At 44.8% G+C, this 20,388-nt stretch overlaps 1 protein-coding gene across 5 annotated transcripts in view; it reads right to left on the bottom strand.

Moving 5' to 3' along the window:
- Positions 1–11,726: 11,726 nt before the first annotated feature.
- The window catches only part of ELOVL7 (ELOVL fatty acid elongase 7), a 102,384-nt gene continuing 93,722 nt past the window's right edge, over positions 11,727–20,388 (bottom strand). For 3 of the 5 annotated variants that reach the window (XM_029576602.1, XM_029576611.1, XM_029576584.1), the window contains exons 7-8: positions 16,090–16,226; positions 12,262–12,471 (exon numbers count right to left, since the gene is read on the bottom strand). In XM_029576602.1, coding sequence (XP_029432462.1) covers positions 12,262–12,471; positions 16,090–16,226 — 347 coding nt within the window. Of the gene's footprint in view, positions 12,472–16,089; positions 16,227–20,388 lie in introns of all 5 variants that reach the window. The other 2 variants (XM_029576592.1, XM_029576619.1) reach the window with 1 other exon arrangement.

The following is a 20,388-nucleotide window of genomic DNA, read 5'->3' as shown; positions in this document are numbered from 1 at the left end:
GCGCAGGTTCCCCAAGAACAGCTCATTTACCTGCCACAAGCACTAAACACGCTAAACAGCAGCGGCAGTGAAGTATGGCTGGGCTCACAAGGGGGTACAACTGATAAATTAGCTGCCATGAAAGCCCTTTCCGAGAACATTAACGGACATGGGACCAGGGGCCCGGTAGCGCCGTCATGTTTCTCCGCAGGGACAGGGGCCACCAGGGCGAGCCATTGGGGGGGCTTTCCTGTTACCGGCAGCACAACCGTTACCAGCAACACAAAACGGGGTGGATCCCAAGCCCACAACAGCAGCAGTAGCAGCAGAGACACATGCAGGGAACACAGGTCAGGAGCACACAGCAAACTCATCCACCACGATGATTAATGCGGCACAATACCTATGTACTGTGGGCTCTCTCACCACGCATGTCTCCGAAGCATTGAAAGCAAAAATCTGCCGCAATGAGTATGTGGACATATTCGAGTTGCTTAGGAGGGAGGGGGAAGGAGCTGAGCCAAAGTGCCATGAGGCATGCAAGCTGGCAGCTAAAGACAGACCCATTATAGCAAGATCTCTAGCCAATTGGTCGACGGGTTTTAGAATTTTGTCCAGTATTATAGGGGAAAAATACTCAGAAAAATGTTGCTCCCTTTTCACATATCTGGACGTTATCTGCAGTAGATACCGCACATATGGGAGTACCGCATGGTTAGAGTACGATGAGCAGTTTAGGCAAAACATGGCAGTGAACCCTTTTAGATTGGGATAGAAGAGATATTGATCTGTGGCTTTCCAAAATCACCCCTTATAGACCGGTGCATGAAGTCACCCCCGGCTTCTCAGGAAATGCTTACCAGCCTAATACATAGTCGGCATTTCGACACCAGACTTTTCCAGGGAGGCCCCCTTTTCATCAAGGGCAACCCGTTTGTCAAGTGCAGTGGTTCATGCAACCTGCGAGATTTAGGGGAGGCGCTCCCATCTGCCGCCTGTACAATAACATTTTTTGCAGATATGCAGGAGCTTGCAGATTCAGACACTCATGCTCGGGATGTGGGGCAGGCCACCCTCAATCCAAGTGTACGAGCGGAGGTGGCAGCCAACAGAGCAGCACTAGTTGGGGTATAGCTCCGACGCCTATCATCCTGCATAGGTTACAGAGCATATTAAAGGATTATCAGCCTGAGGTGGCGAGGTGACTATTACGGATTCTCGGAAGGTTTCCACATCCCTTTCAAGGGTCCCGAAACTTCTACAGAGGCTGATAATCTCCCATCAGCAAGGGACAATGAGAATATTATAGCTCAGAAAATTAAGAAAGAGTGCTCTTTAGGCAGGATAGAAGGGCCATTTAAAAGGAAACCACTACCCAACTTTAGGATTTCACCGCTTGGGTTTGTACCTAAAAAAGAGCCAGGTGAATTCAGAATGATTCACCATCTGTCCTTCCCGGAGGGAGGATCAGTTAACGATTACTTGGACCCCGAAGCATGCTCTGTATCTTACGTGTCATTTGACCAAGCATTAGACATGGTGAGGCATTGGGGGCAGGGTGCATGGTTGGCCAAGGCAGACATAGAGTCAGCCTTCCTTTTGCTACCAATACACCCCAGCTGTTTTCATTTGTTGGGGTTCCAATTTCAGGGTAAATATTACTTTGACAAATGCCTGCTGATGGACTGCTCCATATCTTGTGCCTACTTTGAGAAGTTCAGCACATTTGTTCAATGGGCAGTGGACAGGACATCGGCAGAGGAAAAATGATCCATTACTTAGGCGATTTTTGTTCACTGGCCACAGGGACACATATGCATGCGCTCAGGCTCTTAAGGCATTCATCAGTAAGGCTGGTGATCTAGGTATTGGGCCATCCCAATTACTGTCCTTTCTCGGCATCGAGATAGACCCACAGTAAATGGTCACGTGCCTCCCGCACAAAAAAAAACTAGAAGTTTTGCATGACGCCATCCGGGTCGCTGCAAAGTCAAAGAAAGTCACGTTAAAATAAATGCAGTCACTTATCGGTCATCTTAATTTCGCTTGCAAAATCATGCCCATGGGTCGCCCATTCATTAGAAGATTATCCCAAGCCACAGCGGATATCCAAAGGGACCTTCATTTTATTAGAATCACCCAGGAGCTAAGAGAGGACCTGAGAGTCTGGCAGACATTCTTGGAGGAGTATAACGGGAGAACAGTATGGAGGGACCCGCTAGTTACCAATCAGGAATTACAGCTCTACACCGATGCGGCAGGCAGCGTAGGATTTGGGGCCTATCTGGCAGGAAGATGGTGTGCGAAGCACAGGCCTTCACATTGGGAAGCCTTGGGCGTTCTCGGGGATATCATCTTTCTTGAGTTATTCCCCATAGAGGGGGCCATACACATGTAGATGCCCTGTTTCCAGAATGTGAGAGTTTTCTGGTCCGACAATATGGCAGTGGTGCAGGTCAATAACTCCCTCACGGCTCACTCACCCAGGGTTCTGAGGCTTCTGCAGGACTTGGTATTGCTCTGCCTGCGCATTAACCTGGTCTTCAAGGCTAAGCACGTACCTGGGGCGGATAACAGCATTGCTGATGATCTTTCCCTTTTTCAGTGGTCTCGTTTCTGATTCCTGGCCCCGGAGGCAGAGGACCAACCATCATGTATTCCACCATGGATTTGGGAATTGGGGTGCCCGGGATTGCCTCCATGCTGAGACCAGCTCTAGCAGAGAGTACATGGAGAGCCTATTCAAGGGGATGGATTTTATTCCAAGATTTTAGTCAAGCACACGGCACTCATTATCCGAGGCAATTTACAGAGAGAACAGTAACCAAGTTCTTAATCCACCTCAAGGACTCTGGTGTCTCCAGAGCCAGGCAGGGCAGCTCTTGGCTGCAATTGGATTCGTTGCTAAATTGTGCAGCATCAGCGGCATCAGCAACTCCTTTTTGATTAGGAAGCTATTAGAGGGCTGGCGGAGGCAAGAACCAACTAGGGCAGACAATAGAAGGCCTATTACACCTAAGATGCTGAAAGCCCTAGTTGAGGAGCTCCCTAGGTTGGTCTGGGATGCTTTTGAGATAAAGCTGTGGACCCTCGCCTTTTCCTTAATGTTTTTCGGAGCCTTTAGGAGCAGCAAGCTGATCCCATGGGCAAAAGTGACCACCAAAGCCTCCGAGGAAGGCCTTGCGATAGAGAATATATGGGTGTGTCGGGAGGTGGTCCAGATTTTCATCAGCAAATCAAAAAATGACCAATGTGCCGGGGTAGATGGGTTACGTTGTATCCCGATACTACAGAGGCCATATGCCCAGTTAGGGCCACGCGTATATACTTATTGGTGCGCCCACCGGGGAACGGTCCCTTGCTAAAACCTCAAGGTGGATCTTCTTTGTCGCATTACCAGTTTATTAGTATATTGCGCAAGGGTGTAGCAAGGATAGAGGAGAACTCAGGTGAATATCACACCCATTCCTTCAGACTTGGTGCAGCATCGTTTGCAAGCAGCAGTGGGTTGAGTGAGGCACAGATCAAAAGCAGTAGGGCGCTGGCAATCGAGCAAATACAAGTCATACATGCGGCCCATAAAGCAGCCCTCTAGGACAGACATAGCCTAGTGCTTTGTTGACTTCCCAACTTCTAACCACTGCTGTTCTTATCTGTCAGACTCTCCACCGGTTGCGAAGATGATATGGATCTTGGGGCACTCATTCATGTATTGGGCACACAGAGCCAGAACAAAGACCTCCAGTTAACAGATGGGCATACCACGGAACAAGGCCAGCATAATTTGGCTAGGCAACCGGGAGATGAAGTAGGCCCAATTAATGCCATCCATCCTTCAATACTCCCCGGAGCTTCCACAGCCAGACATTATCATCTTTCATTTAGGAGATAACAATTTGGTCATGGTCAAAAACATTGACCTCATAATTGGCATCAAAAAGGATTTGACTACGGTCAAGGCTCTTTGGCCAGCTGTGGTATTAGTTTGGTCTCACATTATCCCTAGATTGGTATGGAGAGGAGCGAAGTCTTACAAAGGCATTGAGAAAAGCAGGCGTAAATTAAATAAAGAAATAGGAGCTTGGGTATGGGCTGTAGGAGGTCACGTCATCACTCTTGATGATATTTTACCCACCTGTGCAGGCATGTATAGGCATGATGGGGTGCATTTATCAGACGTGGGCATGGATATCATTATACTCTCCCTGCAAATGGCCTCAGCAGCGCTAGCGGATTAGGTGAGGGGTAGGTTAGGTGGGGGGGGGGGGGGGGGGGTAGGGAACAAGTAAGGTATTACTGTTTCCTACCATGGCAGGGCCCTCACCGGTATGTAAGGGGATGTTTCATGACATAAGGGGATATTTGAGCAACAATGAAAGGTTTGAGGATAGCTATACGCAAAACATGGCGCAGACCAAGATGAGGGACGGTCTGAGGGTAAACCAATGAAGACCTGGCATAAATAAATAAGCACGGCCCACAAGGCCAGGGGTGGTAGGAGGCGGCAACATACTGCACGGAGTGGCAGTGGCCACAGTGGCATTCACGGAGCGGAAGGCTGCCGCCTCAAACAAAAGGTGGGGTGGATAATAACATGCAGTTTTACTGGTGGGGGCATAGAGTTTTAATTGCGAATGTTAAGCTTGTTTTAAAAATATTGCTAGTTGCTGATGTTTAAATTAATATCAATTGGCTGTGGCCGTTTTTTCCACTCAAAGAGAATTAATTACCTTACTTTGCCTCTGTGTGGTCAAGGGGGGGGGGGGGGGGGGGGGGGAGGTGCTGGATGCCCGGAAGCTATGACATGCACAAATTATGCGATTTGCTGCGTAATTGCAGGCGACCTGAATGGGCATCTGTTTGAGACAGGATGTTGGGCTTGATGAACCATTGGTCTGAGCTTGCATGGCATTTCTTATGCTGCACGTGGGGACACTGCTGCCTGCAGTCTTCCTGTATCAAGCCCACTGCTGTAGGATTAGAGAGAAACTACAGTAGTGTCTGAGAGAAGAGGACCACAGTTCAGGCTATGCTGTGTTACCATCATATCCAGCCAGTGAAGGGGCTGAGGGATGCATTGTTTCAGGGAAGGAAGATAAGGAGGGAGCAGTTGCTGTCAGTGTGGGGGCACTAGGGAATATACATGGTGCATCTCCTCCCCCCCCCCCTCCAAGGTTCACCTTGCTCCAAGTATCAGGTCGATCCAGTAAGGCCGCGGTAAAAACAGTGAGGTAGTGTCAGGCGCACCCTTCCTCCCCGCACGCACAGTTCTCTTCACTAACTCCCCGATACTCTCCTCTAATCGCATGCAAATGCATGCCGCGGCTGTGAAGCGTTAGGGAAGGGTTATGCCCGCGCAACCCATTTTACTGTATAGGCGCTGTAACAGCGCCTATACAGTAACCTGGGTGCGCTGGTACCTGTCATTTCAAATGACATTTGAAATGACAGGCACCAGGAAGTGTAAAAAAGTTTAAAAAGTGTAAAAAACAAAAAACCTGTGTGTTATATAAAAAAATAAAACAATTTTAAATACCTGTCGGAGGGCCGTGGGTCCCGGTGGGCGGCGGGCAGCCATCAGCGGCATCCGGTAGTCCCTTCTCCCTGCCTGGATGAGCGCCAAAATCGCACGGGCGGGTCGGCAGCGGGGGGGGCGGCAGCGGGGGGGGGGGGGGCGGCAGCAGGATCCGGGAGCGGCAGGGTCCGGGGGTGGCAGCGAGATCCGGGGAGCCAGCAGCGGCAGCATGTTCGATCGAGTAGGCAGCTAGGTGGCAAAGTAAAGATGGCCGCCTGCACGGGAAAATCGTGCAATTGGCCGCTGAAGACATGACGTCACACCCCGGGACGCCAAACGTCGTGACGTCACATCTTCAGCGGCCAATTGCACGATTTTCCCGTGCAGGCGGCCATCTTTACTTTGCCACCTAGCTGCCTACTCGATCGAACATGCTGCCGCTGCTGGCTCCCCGGATCTCGCTGCCCCCCCGGACCCCGCTGCCTCCCCGGACCCCGCTGCCGCCTACCCGCCGCTCCCGGATCCTGCTGCCGCCCCCCCCCCCCGCTGCCGACCCGCCCGTGCGATTTTGGCGCTCATCCAGGCAGGGGAGGGAGGAAGGGAGAAGGGACTACCGGATGCCGCTGATGGCTGCCCGCCGCCCACCGGGACCCACGGCCCTCCGACAGGTATTTAAAATTGTTTTATTTTTTTATATAACACACAGGTTTTTTGTTTTTTACACTTTTTAAACTTACCATAGCAGGCCCGAGCCTTGCTACTTTTTCGTTTGTTTTTTTTTGCCCTGGTCCCGTCCGGTCTCCTGCAGCCCCGTCCGGTCCGGACGGGGCTGCAGGAGACCGGACGGGACCAGGGCGGGTAAGCAATGTTTTTACCCTACACTACACTACACTAACTCCTACTAGGGGGAGGCGGTAAACTAGCAGGTTAAGGCCGCGGCAGAACAGCGGGTTACGGAGGAGATAATATCAGCGCCCGTTACAGTATCGCAGGGGAATAGCTAATTCCTTCATTATACAGCTTTTTCGTTCATTTACATGCCGGGTGCGGAAAGGGTTATGCGTCTGTTTTCAGAAGCGATACGGACGCGTGAAACTGGAGACTGTATCACCGAATTGCCTTGCGCGCCCGAATTGTGCGCTACGAGCACGTTACAGACGGGCAATCCTCGAGCGGACGATACTGGATCGAGCTGTATATTATTAACAAATCTGGCCTATCACTGAAATATTTTCCAATCCTGGCCTTTAAAGCATCTATCACAAATGCTCCAACTTTTCACTTAAAGATGGTTTATTACTCAAATACAGTTTGGAAGTAGTGAAATGTTCTACAACAAATCCTTCCTCAACTAGATGAGATGGGGTAGAACACAGTGGAAGACAGCATTGTCCTAGTTTTAATATGAGCACAGATCCCATCCCCAAAGCTTGTTTGGAAGTGATCTCATATATTCAACTAGTTCTAAGCCTTCACTAAAGGAGCAAAAAGTCATAAATCAAGTGTTCTGTACTCTGTAAATGCTTACAACCAGTTGGTTTATGTATGCAAACCTGAATATTCCAGATGAGCGAGCTTTATGTTGTATCGTTTCAGAAATGTTAACACAACTGCTTTGGTTTGCCTGTAATCACCCAGACTATGACCTAGAAATAACGGTTTCCAAACAAGCAGGCCAGTGCAATAAGATGCATTCAGCTGAAGACAATTTTACCCTCCGAAAGCACATTTTGAGAGTAAACCTTTTTGCTGATGCAGGAAGGAGTTTTTACACTCACAAAACGTACATTCAGAAAGGAATCCTGCTTAGTGCCTCTTACATAGAAATCCCATGCAAATGAGAGTATTAAGCAGTACTCCCCAATGCAGAGTGGTATGCTGGGCCTAACCTGGGTTTTCTTAATGCTGGAAACGTTACTCCAGGGCAGAGATGGAGTTAAGTTTCCAACCCTGATAAGTGCAGTAACATGCCCTTCCAAAGACCCCTGTTAAGACTGCTGAGGTGGGAATCCAACAGTGACAGAATCTTTCATCCTGCTCACTTCACCTCAGCACTTCTGATGACCCCAGCAGCTGCTGCTCAGGGTCTGAGCTCTCCCTAAAGGATTTAATAAGCCTGTTGCAGAAAACCTAGCTCAATATCTTCTGCTTCTTCCAAACACGCACAGTGTCCCTATTGGGAAGCATTGGTCAAGTTGGTTAATGAAATTGCTCTGCAGGCAAGAAATAGGGCTGCTAGGAACCAGTGCCAGGACTGTATAGGGATATGGGCCACTGCCTCTGTTGTAGGATGGTTTCCAGCTGGGGTCTCTCCTTGATGAAGGCTACAGCCAGGGAAAAACACAAGTATTCCATGGGGCTGAATGCACATTTGAACTCCCAATGCATTAGCTTCCTACATTGGGAATTAAAAACATAAAATTTAACTTGTGCATTAAACTGTGTGCTGAAATTCAGCACACAGGTTACTGCATCAGACTCCAGCAGCATAACTATTCCTCAGTTATGCTGCTGGAGTGTATATTTCAGAAACACACTGCTACTGTACTGTAATGAATCCTTATTACTGTTATGCAGGGAATACAAGTCTGCTGCCACCGTTGTACTTGTTTGTGCAAAGCTGTGGTATTTTATTAAAACATCACTATATTGAGTTTTTGGTTGATTACCATTACATGTGAATTTAATCATTACATTGGCAGGCAACCAATTTGAGTTTAGGATATTCAGAGAACAAATTAACATATATTTCAAGCTTGAATCCGCTCTCCAATATTTTGGGATTTTTTTCCTCTCAAACGTTTGCAATACCCTATAGAAGGAGCAACATCAAGAATCACTTTCTTGAAAGATTCTACTTAAGATATACCACATCACCATTTCTAGGCTATTTTCTATAAACTGGGACTAGACTGTTAGGTGAGAGTGTAGGCCTTTGTTCTCAGTCTCCTCTGCAAGGACCAGTCTGGAAGTTACCATCACCTTTTTGTTGCGCGAAGTGTGAAGCAATGTGATATGAATGTTAAACAGACAAGAGTGGTTTCTCTATACACACATTCTCCTCAGAAAGAAACCCAGTCAGATCTCAATCCTTGCAGAAGATTTATAGTTCCTGTAAGTCCCTCCTCAGGGCTAAAACTGGGATATATTGTGCAAAATGCTGCAAATTCTTTTAAGGATAAATTTTCAAAAGCTATTGGGATCATGCATGTAAAATAAGGAGTTACACATGCAGACTGGATGAACGGACTTAAGTAGCTCTTTGGCTACTAAGAACCACATGCATAAAATTTGGCCATATAAAAGAAACATGCTCAGAAAATCTTTCAGGGGTGTTAGGTATTTATACATGTAAAATTTTCAAAAAGTACATACATGCCTAGCAAGAAGATAACACAACTTGTACCATCATTTTGAAATGCATAAGATTATATAATACATTTAATAGCATAACACCCCAATATTCAAACATTTTGTGGGAGTCTTGTGTTTGAAAATCAGCTGGTTCTGTACAGGTTTAAAAATGGAGAAATTACTTACCTGATAATTTCGTTTTCCTTAGTGTAGACAGATGGACTGTCAACAGAGCCAAGAGCTGCCTACAGCCCTCCCAGTCGCTAGAGTACCTGGGAGTCTGCTTCAACACCAAGCAAGACAAGGTTGTCTTCCCCCCTCAAAGGAGAAGGAAACTGATGGGTCAACTGCGAAAACTATTGAACTATGCTCACCCCAAGATATGGGACTACCTCTAAGTCCTCTGTCTCGTGACATCAACCCTGGAAGTCGTTCCATGGACAAGGGCCCACATGCGCCCACCTCAACGTTCCCTACTGTCACGATGGAACCATACGTCCCAGAACTACTCCATTCACCTCCAGCTACCAGCAGAGGTTCAGACCGAGCTCCAATGGGGGCTACAGGAAGACCATCTGAGCAAGAGAGTAAAACTATCCCCACCGAACTGGATCTTGCTCACCACAATGCGAACCTGCGAGGGGGGGGGAACCCACTGCCAGGAACTGACGGCCCAGGGACAATGGGACAAGGAAGAGGCAGGATGGAACATAATCCGACTTGAAGCCCGAGCAGTCAGACTAGCCTGCCTACGATTCGGTCACAGACTCCGGGGAGAATCTGTCAGTCATGTCTGACAACACCACAACAGTTGCCTACATCAACCACCAGGGAGGAACCAGAAGCCAACGGGTGTCCCTGGAAATAGACCCCCTCATGGCGTGGGCGGAAGCAAACCTGCAAGGAATCTCAGCCACCCACATCGCGGGAAGAGACAGCGTCTCTGCGGACTACCTCAGCAGAGAGAAGCTAGACCCAGGGGAATGGACACTTTCGACCACTATGGCGATCAAGGGGGGGAAATGGTGCAGATGACCACACGGGCAAGATGGTGACACTCCCCACCCTGAGGGTCTCCACGTGTGTGGACCTCGCACCGGATTGGGGTCTAGCCCGGATGGGGCTACTCAACCCGATTTTACAGATGCAGGAAGGGATGATCTGTGCGGCGATTCAAGCCTCAGAGACCAGAGACTTAGAAGAAGGTTTCTATCTTACCTGGTTCTCTGCGTTTCCATTGGTCCTGAGTCCATCTGGCTGCACGCTAGGAATGTGCCTTTTCATTGGGTTTCTTATTAAAAGTTTACCCTTTTAGGGTGTGTACAGAAGAATGTGGAAGTCCCTTCCCCCCTCTTCCTCCCCTGAAATCACTCCCAAGTTACAAAACTGATAAGGTCTAATATCCCCCCCCAACAACCCAGCTGCACTCATTCCTAAGTTTTAAGGGCAAGGTCTCAAGACACAAAAGACAGAAACCACAATACAAATAGGCATCAATATGATCCAACAAGCCTCTTCCTATCAAGCCAAGGCTAAAAATCAGAGGAAGCCTTTAAAATATAAAAAGCCCATTTGTGCTGTTTAATATACAAATTCTCTGCAATCATTAGCATCTGTTCAATATAAACCAGGCTTATGAGAAGGTAAAATGTATCTCTGCTCTTGATAAATTTGCAATGACCAGACTTAGCTGCATCAAACTGTGTGTGAAGGTAATTCCTTGGGTTGGAACATCAGACTTTTCAACTTTTCAAAGCTGGTGAGTGATTTTGAGAGGGAAGATCAGAGATGGGTAAAGTTGGCAGTTTTCTCATAAGAAATGTATCTATCCCATTTCTGTTTAACTTTGAAACAGATGGACTTAGCTTTACGAAACTTTGACAGTACCTTCTTGGGGGAAAGATTTTTCCACTTTATAAACTTTTGGTGATTTTAATGGGAACAGAAGGTAGGTAAAGCTGGAACTCTTCGAAAATAAATGCATCAGTTGAACTGAAGCTTTCTAGTATAGTATTTCCCAATTATAGGTCTATGAACCAGCAGCGTTTTTGCCAGTCCACAGAGCATCAGTCATTGCAGGAGGAAGCAGACCTGTTCCACACCAGGCTCTCACCTGGTGCCTGCAGCCACAAGTGGGATAGTCTAATGCCCTAAACCACAAAGCCAGAATGTCCTGGTAGCAGCGTCACTCCAGGCCCCACAGCAGCTCACACTGCTACTGCTTCCGAGTGCAGGGACAGACTATCAACACATTTTGGCTCTTCACTACCATCAGAATCTTACAGCTATCAGACTAGATGACTAAAAATGAACATTGGGCTCAGCTGAGCCCCCTCACTACCCCCCACTCTGGCTCTATAAATAAAACAAAAAATAATGCAACAAGTTGCTGGCTATACAGCCATGAAGGCTGCTGCAAGCACCCACCCCTTAAAGGGGCAGATCCACCCCCACTAATATAAGAATTTTTAGCCCCTGGCTATCCTCTGGAATGAGGAGACCTGATGTTTGTTCTCTCTCCTGTGCTGACTGCAAGAAGCACAGCTCCTTTGTTATAATTTTTACAATTAAAACAATAGGTGGTGACTGGGTCAAGACTGGGAGAAACTCTTCTATGAGGGCCCCTCATGCTTTAGCAACAGAGGGAACCTCCAATCTCTACAGCCACAGGAGGGAGCTCCTCATCCTCCACTCCTGAGTCGTCCATATCAGTTTTGGAGGTCAGTCAACTGATCCCTGGCATCAAAAATGCTGAGAAGTATCTATCTAGAAGGTCACACCTTCCGCTTATGGGAAAAGCATGGAAACTTTTGTAACACGGCTATGTCATCACTGTAGTAATTTAAAAGTCTCAAAAATGCACATCAAATGCCTAAACAAGTTTTTATAAATTACAAATTTTATTAAGACACAACATGAACAAAACTGAGCAAACAATTCTTAGGGGTGTTAAATTTAATAGTAAATGCTTAGGCTTTATCAAATATATCATGTCTATATGGAAGACAGTCATGCTTTGTTAAATAAAGTTGTGTATGCAGCCTGCAACCTCGACAACTCAATGTTTTGGCCTAATCGAGTGCATATTTCTCATAGTGCTCAAAATATGTGTTCATACTTATCATATGCATCTACGATTGTTAAACAATGTTGCTCAATTTTTTTTTTACAGTACAAATAAGTGTTCAAGTCCTAGATGTATATCAGGTAGTTTACTGCATGACAATGGTCCCATTTCAGTATATTAGCCTAACTTCAGAACCCCAAATAACTTATGGTAAAAATACAGGCTCTTCATTTCTTGAAAAAAAGTATAAAATGTACACAACGTACCATAGCCCTAATATCTTGATTGTCAAGGAGTACAAGGTACCAGTGCGAGGTTCATATATAAATATACATCATAGATATCGTCAATGACCTTTATTCTCGCTAAGCTTGCTTTTGCTATTTTTTGGTAGTCGATGCCCCTTAGTATAAGCATGATACCAAAAGTTGAGAAACAGAATTAAAAACACAAACCCGTATGCCCAAATAACATACAGGAAAACTGGAAACTGGTATTGGCAATTCTCCATAAAAAAGAACTGGGCAATGTGAATGGTAATCATCACAAACTGGATCTGAAAGAGACAAGAAAAAATTGTGAGTCCCGCACTAAAGTTTTCCCATTAGTAAATTTATAGATCAGTTGCAAGAACATTATTTAAATTTATTTCAGGTAAAGGTTTATTCCTGTGATGATCACAGGTGAAATGTAACTTAACCGAATTAAACTTTGCTAATTTAAAAACAGTTTAATTTTGATTTATTGGTGCACTATTTTTGATACTATACACTTGCAGTCTACATACTGTCTCTATATTGACTAGGTTTATTTGCACAGCACAGAACTACATAAAACAAAACACTCTTGGTAGACATGTTTCATGTGTTTTCTGATTTCTTGCTCTTTGCTTCCCTCTTGTGGCTGCCATTCAATCCCTATTATGTTTACTTATTATTCCTGCAATATGAGAAGCCACATGATGTCTTGAAAGAAAAAGAATGTAGGTGTCTGTGAGAGTAATGTGGCAATAAAAGTTTCCTGGGCTTTAAAAACAGATTTCAAGACCAATATAATCCTCTCTAACGAATGAAAAGCAATGGCACATTTAAGGGAGTAAAGAAAATCCAGTCAAAATGTCAGTAAGTTTGCTTATATTGGGAGATCAAACTCCAGTCCCGAAGTCGGCACAGCCAGTGGAGTCGGGGAAAGGATGGTGGAGAAAAGAATTACAGCAGCCACTGCTGATATGCATGCCAAAAGCACAGGTGTTATAGTTGAGAGAGTTTCACTTAAAGATCTTGTTGGTTGTTGGGAAAGGTATAAGAGAGCTGGGCTTTAGGGCTGCACCCATGCATACAGACTTGAACACAGGGCTCCACAACACTGCCACTGAGCCACCACAGGCCAGCCTTCAAGGGGACTGCAATTTCACTATATACTGGAAAGGCCTCTGATTCCATTCAAAGATTTTGAATGTTATAATTTTGAGGAAAAACATTTTAATACAAAATATTTATGCATAGAGGGAAAATAACACTATCCATTGCAGGCCCTAAACAATGGAACACCCTCCCTACCACTCTCAGGCTAGAGCCATGTTACGCCAAGTTCAGAAAAAAACTTAAAACATGGCTCTTCCGACAAGCCTACCCTGATTAAGTACACCGACTTCTGCAAGTATCTTGCCTACGCCTTGTATATTCCTGTAAATAGTCCGTTGCAGTTTTTATTTATTGCTTTAATTCCTCCACCTCCTGCTCTTTGCATACTCCTCCTTGTTCGCCCTCCCTGTTCATTGTAATTTCTACCTTTAAAGTTACATTGTAAACCGGTATGATGTATGCATACTAATACCGGTATATAAAAGTTTTTAATTAAATTAAATTAAACCCATACTGTAGTTACAAGATGTTAGATTCCATATTAGGAGTTAGCACCCAAGAAAAAGTTCTAGGAGTCATAGTGGACAATACACTGAAATCACGGCTCAGTGTGCTGCAGTGGTCAAAAAAGCAAACTATGTTAGAAATTATTATGAAGGGAACGGTGAATGTCAATGTTTCTGTATCGCTCCATGGTGGGACCTCACCTTGAGTACTGGGTGCCACATCTCAAAAAAGATATAGCTGTACTAAAGAAGGGCGACCAAAATGATAAAGGGAATGGAACAGTAGCACATTTAAAACAAATCAGAGAAAATCCTTTTTCATTCAATGCACAGTTAAGCTCTGGAATTAATTGTCGAAGGATGTGGTTGGGGGCAGTTAGTGGAGCTGGGTTTAAAAATAAGTTCCTGGAGGAGAAGTCCATAAACTGCCATTGAACAAGCTGTCTTAGGGAATAGCCACTGCTATTACTGACATTAGTAGTATGGGATCTGTTTAATGTTTGGCTACTTGCTAGAAGATAACAACCTGGATTGGCCACTGTTGGAAATAGTATGCTGGGCTTGATGGACCCTTGATTTGACCCAGTACGGCAACTTATGTTCTTACACAAACACATAGTGATATAAAAACTAATTGTAAACTTGTTGAAACCAATGAGATTTTCAGGGCACCCTTGAGAGTAGTCCATGATCACCCATGCTGTTTATGTTGACTCTTCAGTGTCACTACTCTATTTAGAAAGAAATATATTGACAAGAATATACATTGGAATTATTTCTAATTTAATAGAATTATTGACCATCTCTTAATGTATGTATATGTATAATGCCCAAGAGAAGGTTGAAATTGTTCTTGATCGTTCACATATGATGGGCAAACTGGTATCTGATCTCTTAGCTATACTCTGTACCGTACCTCTCTCTATCCTACACCATTCCACGATCTATTCTGTACCTTATAGCTTCAATCTACATTCGCTTCAGCAACTAATTGATAACTCTCCCCCTAGTGTATTATAATCAACCTTGTAAATAATGTTAGAGCTGTGTATTTAGGTCCCTTACATCTTCTCTACACGTTTGTCCCCCCACATATATTCATATATACATTATATATATTCATATAGACATATATATTGTTCTTGGCATTGTACTTATTTGTTATCCTGTTATCTGTCAAATGCCACTTAAGCGTAGTTTCTCGTTTATTGTAAACCGATGTGATATCCCTGATGAATGTCGGTATATAAAAACAGTTAAATAAATAATAAATAAATCTTCTCCTCGTGTCTTAACACTACATCTGAACATTTTGCTATACATGTTTGAGGCTGCTCACTATTGGGCCAATACAGAAAACCATGCAGGAGAGCCGGCGAGTGCCCGCTCTCCCGAAGCGAGGACAGGCCACTCTCCTGGGCGCGCGATTCAGGAAGCCCAGGTATGCTAATTAGGGCCCATGGTAAAAAGAGGCACTAGGGACACTAGCACGTCCCTAGCACCTCCTTTTTGACAGAAGCGGCGGCTGTCAGCGGGTTTGACAGCCGACGCTCAATTTTACCGGCATTGGTTCTCAAACCCACCGACAGCCACAGGTTCGGAAAATGGACGCTGGCTAAATTGAGCGTCCATCTTCCAACTCACGGGCCGCGGGAAGATTTTAAATTTTTTTTTTTTTTTTTTTTACTTTTGGGGCCTCTGACTTAATATTGCTATGATATTAAGTCGGAGGGTGTACAGAAAAGCAGTTTTTTCCGCTTTTCTGTACACCTTCCCGGTGCCGGCTGAAATTAACACCTGCCTTTGGGGCAGGCATTACTTTCTGGATCGTGCGGGAATGACTAATAGGCCCATCAACATGCATTTGCATGTTGCGGGTGCTATTAGTTTCAGGGGGGTTGGCCGCGCATTTTCGACGCGCTATTACCCCTTACTGTATAAGGGATAAAAATAGCGCATCGAAAAATGTGCGGCCAAACGCGGGCTAACAGTGTGCTCCGCTGGAGTGCACTTTACGGTATCAGCCCGTATGATCTGTAAGATTCTTCACCCTACATACATTAGTACACCATTCTGTTTTGCTATTTCATTGATTTAAGACTTACATATATAACTAACCTGTTTAGAAAAAAAATACATTCTAAAAAGAAAAAGAAAAATGGCTTCACCATTAATTTACGTTAATTTCCTGGGAACTGAAAAGTAAATGCTAGTTTACCACAATAAACACGGATTTTGAAGATCCAGTAATATCAACAGCAGCAGAAAGACATTTTAGAAGAATTTGGTTAGAAAGTTACTTACAAGCTGCACAGTTGTCAAGTATTTTTTCCACCACAGGTATTTCTGATAGGCTGGTCCTAGCGCAGACAATCCATAGTAAGTATACATAATAATATGTACAATGCAGTTTATCAGGGCATGGAATGTACCCAAACCACCTACAAAGCAGGGAAAAATTGTCAAACTTTTGAAATATTTTATTGTAACAGCTAAGCAGTACCTGGTTGTTATTATGCCTGGCAGCCCTTCTTCCTTTTTCTTGGGCTGGTGCAGCTCCGTACATTGCCACATTCAGATTGTAATGGAGCTACCACATTTTTTGCAGCTCTTGGTGTTATTTGCTGCCTTTCTACACAATATGGCTTCCATAGACTCAGATCCTGCTTCATAACTGGGAAGGCTAGCTGTGATACAAATGAAAATAATGCCAAGTATCACCATTCTTTACAATGTTGCCAGTAGAAGTACCTGATAAAGTATTTAGGGACCTAAAGAAAGCAATTTTGATATTTTATTCTGGAATGAACTATTAAAAAGCAACGGGGTAGCTGAGCCTTGCCAGATTTTAAGCTCTATTACTGTGTTGCACAGTTAACAAGAGTGGCAGACTAATATAAAGGAAAAGGACAGCAAATACTGGATGGAGCTGGATAAACGCACTGATGGGAAAACAGATCCCCGTTGAGTGATTTTTCTCCAAAAGGTAAGTCTTGACAGATGAATCTGATCTATTTCTTTGTTTGGGTGATCAAAGAGTTGGATCGGGGGAGAGCGCTAGATGTAGTGTATCAAGATTTCAGTAAGACCTTTGACACAGTTCTGCATAGGTGACAAATAAATTGAGTGCACTTGGTATAGGCCCTGAAAGTAATTGGCTGGGTAGACACTGGTTGAATGGGAGTTGACAAAGGTGAGTAATAAATGGAGATCACTTTGAGGAGAGGGACATTTAATAGCAATGTGTCACAGGGATCAGTCCTTGGACCAATTGCTTTCAAGATTTGTGAGCGACGTTGTGGAAAGATTATAGGGAAAGGTTTGTCTTTTCGCAGATAATAGCAAAATCGGCAATGGGGTAGATAGCCAGGAAAGTATGGAAGATATGAGGAGGGATTTGGCAAATCTAGAGGATTGGACTAGGGTCTGGCAGCTAAGATTTAATGCTTAAAAAGTGCAGAGTTATGCATTTAAAGATGAATTTTCATACCTGCGTGCACGCACACATGGACGCACCAATTTTATACGGATGCGCATGTGTGCCAGCACACATGCGTAAGGGGGGGACATTTTATAAAATGCACGTGGCGACAGACTGGGCCTTTTCCCAGTTCCCTTACAATCCACTCCGATAAAGGAGTGGACTGGGAGGTAACTTCCTACAACTTCTACCTTTTCCCCTCTCCTCCCTGACCTCTAAAACCCCTCTAACAATTTATTTTTCTATATCTACCTGCTCTCCGGAGCAGTAATAAGTTGTGCGCGACAGCCGGCTGCCAGCGTGTGCCTCACCAAGACAGTGCCTAATGGGGCTGTCCTGGGCGGGCCACACCCACCCCTTTTTTTTGGGGTGGCTCTTCTGCGCTTACTGGGAGATACACACATGGTCACAGGCCTTTAAAAATCCCTGTGGCGCACGCGCAGCCACACACATATCTCCCTGTTTTTTTACATGCACCAGCTTTTGAAAATGTACCCGTAAAGCTGCAAAATCCCAATGGAGAGGTACAGTATTGGAGGTGAAATTCTTTTAAGCATGACAGAAAAGCGGTATCTGGGGGTGATCGTATCTGATGATCTTAAGATGGCCAAATCAGGTGGATAAATAGACAGCAAAAGCCAAAAAGATGCTTGATTGCATAGGGAGAGGAATGGTATAGGTCCCTGGTGAGACCTCTTTTGGGATACTGTGTACAATTCTGGAGACCACACCTTAAAAAGGATATAAAACAGTTGGAGTCTGTCCAGAGGGAGGCTATCAAAATAGGTAGGCATCTTCATTCTAAAGCGGTGGTTCCCAAACCTGCCCTGGAGGACCCACAGCCAGTCAGATTTTCAGGATATCCACAATGAATATATATGAGATAAATTAGCATGCACTGCCTCCATAGCATGCAAATTTGGGTTTGGGAACTTCTGTTCTAAAGCATATGGGGGTAATTTTAAAGATCTAAACATGTACATCCTCAAGGAAAGACAAGATAGGGAAGATATGATAGAGACATTCAAATATCTTAAAAGGTTTCCATGCACAAGTGAGCCTCTTTCAATGGAGAGGAGGCTTTAGAAGAAGGGTCATGACATGAGAGTAAAAGGGAGTAGATTCAGGAGTAATCTTAGGAAATATTTCTTTATGGAGAGGTTAGTGGATACATTGAACAGCCTCCAAGCAGAAGTGATAGAAACAAAAACAGTACATGAATTCAAAAAAAGTGGGATAAACAAATGGGAGATCTCTGAGGGAGTGTACAAATTGTAAAGCTAAATTATAGTTGGGTGGATGGCAGACTAGATAGGCCACAAGTTTTTTTCTGCCATCATGATTCTATATGGTCATTTCATTGACACTATGCATTCATTTGAGTTTTACCTGCTGCCATCACTACTCTGCCTCCTCTCCCCGGACTAATGGGCCTTTTTCCACTCTGGCCCTACTGAGAGAGGAGTGCATCATAGCTCGTTGCTGTTCCTGCCCGCTCCAGCCCCAATGCCATCGTAGGCTGTAAGCCACGCCGCCCAGTGACGTCATCCAAACGGGGGGGGGGGAGCCAGCGAGCAACGCCAGAGGCGTTGCGCACTGGGGCGTCATGCGCATGAAGGAGCGTGAAAAAGGAGCTCCTTTGTGCGCTTTTTCATGTGCAATGAGTGCGAATGAGGCCAGTGATTCTAGTCATTTACTCACAGACTTCCAGTTTTTCTGTACATGATTCTATCCCAGTTGTTTTAGGACAAGGCAGGTACGGTGATCTTTTTAATGTTAACAAATTTCATCTATTTTGTAGGCCATCCTGTTTAATTCAGATTAAACCTTCTGCTTTATCTAATTCTATATTTACTGATGCTAACGTCATGTTGATTAACGCTTAATCTATTAAGAAGAAATTTCAGTTTATTTATGATTTAATACTTATGGAAAAACCTGACTTCCTCTGTATTAGAGATGTGCATTCATTTATCACGAAATTGCCTAATTTGTCATGGGTCGGGGGCCCCAAACCCAGAGACTTATTTTCCCCGAACTACAAGGAAAATTAGTTTTTCGGGTTTGTACCAAAAACCACCCCAAGCATTAAAATTCATTGTAATACAACCCCCCCCCACCATCTTGATCCCTCCCCAAGACTTACTAACATCCCTGGTGGTCCAGCGGGGTCCCGCGAGGGATTTCTCCCTCTGTGCTGTCTGACTTTCGGGCCTGCCTCGATCAAAATGGCGCCGATAGCCTTTGACCATACTATGTCACAGGGGCTACCGGTGCCATTGGTCAGCCCCTGTCACATGGCCATCGGCGTCATCTTGTGCTCCTACCATGTGCCAGGGGTCGACCAATGGCACCGGTAGCCCCTGTGACATAGTATGGGCAAAGGCTATCAGCGCCATTTTGATCGAGGCAGGCCCGAAAGTCAGACAGCACAGAGAGAGAAATCCCTCGCAGGACCCCGCTGGACCACTAGGGATGTTAGTAAGTCTTGGGGAGGGATCGGGATGGTGGGGGGGGTGGGTTGTATTTAATGTATTAAAGTGAATTTTAATGCTTGGGGTGGGTTTTTTTTAGTTTCATTTTCCCACATCGGTTTTTTTCGGCCGGTTTTGTTTTTCCCTGTTTAATTTTCCCAAAAAGCTAACCGAGGGAAAACAAACTTTACCCCGAAGCGTCCGACTCAAAAAACGACCCGGTAGAAAAAAACGAAGCTCATCTCTGTATCACTGAGAGTTGGCTTCTTGACTCTGACATGGTTACCCTAAATCAAAAGTTGTCCTCCTAATTATTCTTATTATTCTGAGCCATGATCGAAGGGCACAGGTGGCAGTTTACTATCTATAAGGAATCTTTGAACCCTAAATTTCAAAACCTGAATGGTAACTCATATTCTTGTTACTTCAGGTTTTTCCATTTCTCTGGCTTATTGTCCTCCTAGATTGCTTCAATCTAATTTGTCTCCCTTTTTTGAGCTTTTGCTCTTAGCCAAATTTAATTTAAACAATATGTTTATTCTGGGTGATTTCAATTTGCCATTTACCTCTATTCTACAGTCTTGCCAGTGTAAACTGTTTTTTTTGACATTCTCTCTTCTCTGGGATGGTCACAATTAATTCATAGTC

Source organism: Rhinatrema bivittatum, chromosome 1 (assembly GCF_901001135.1).
Source record: "Rhinatrema bivittatum chromosome 1, aRhiBiv1.1, whole genome shotgun sequence".
NCBI classification, from domain to species: Eukaryota; Metazoa; Chordata; class Amphibia; order Gymnophiona; family Rhinatrematidae; genus Rhinatrema; species Rhinatrema bivittatum.
The sequence above is the reverse complement of the archived record's forward strand: the minus strand, read 5'-3'. Positions and strand labels throughout refer to the sequence as shown.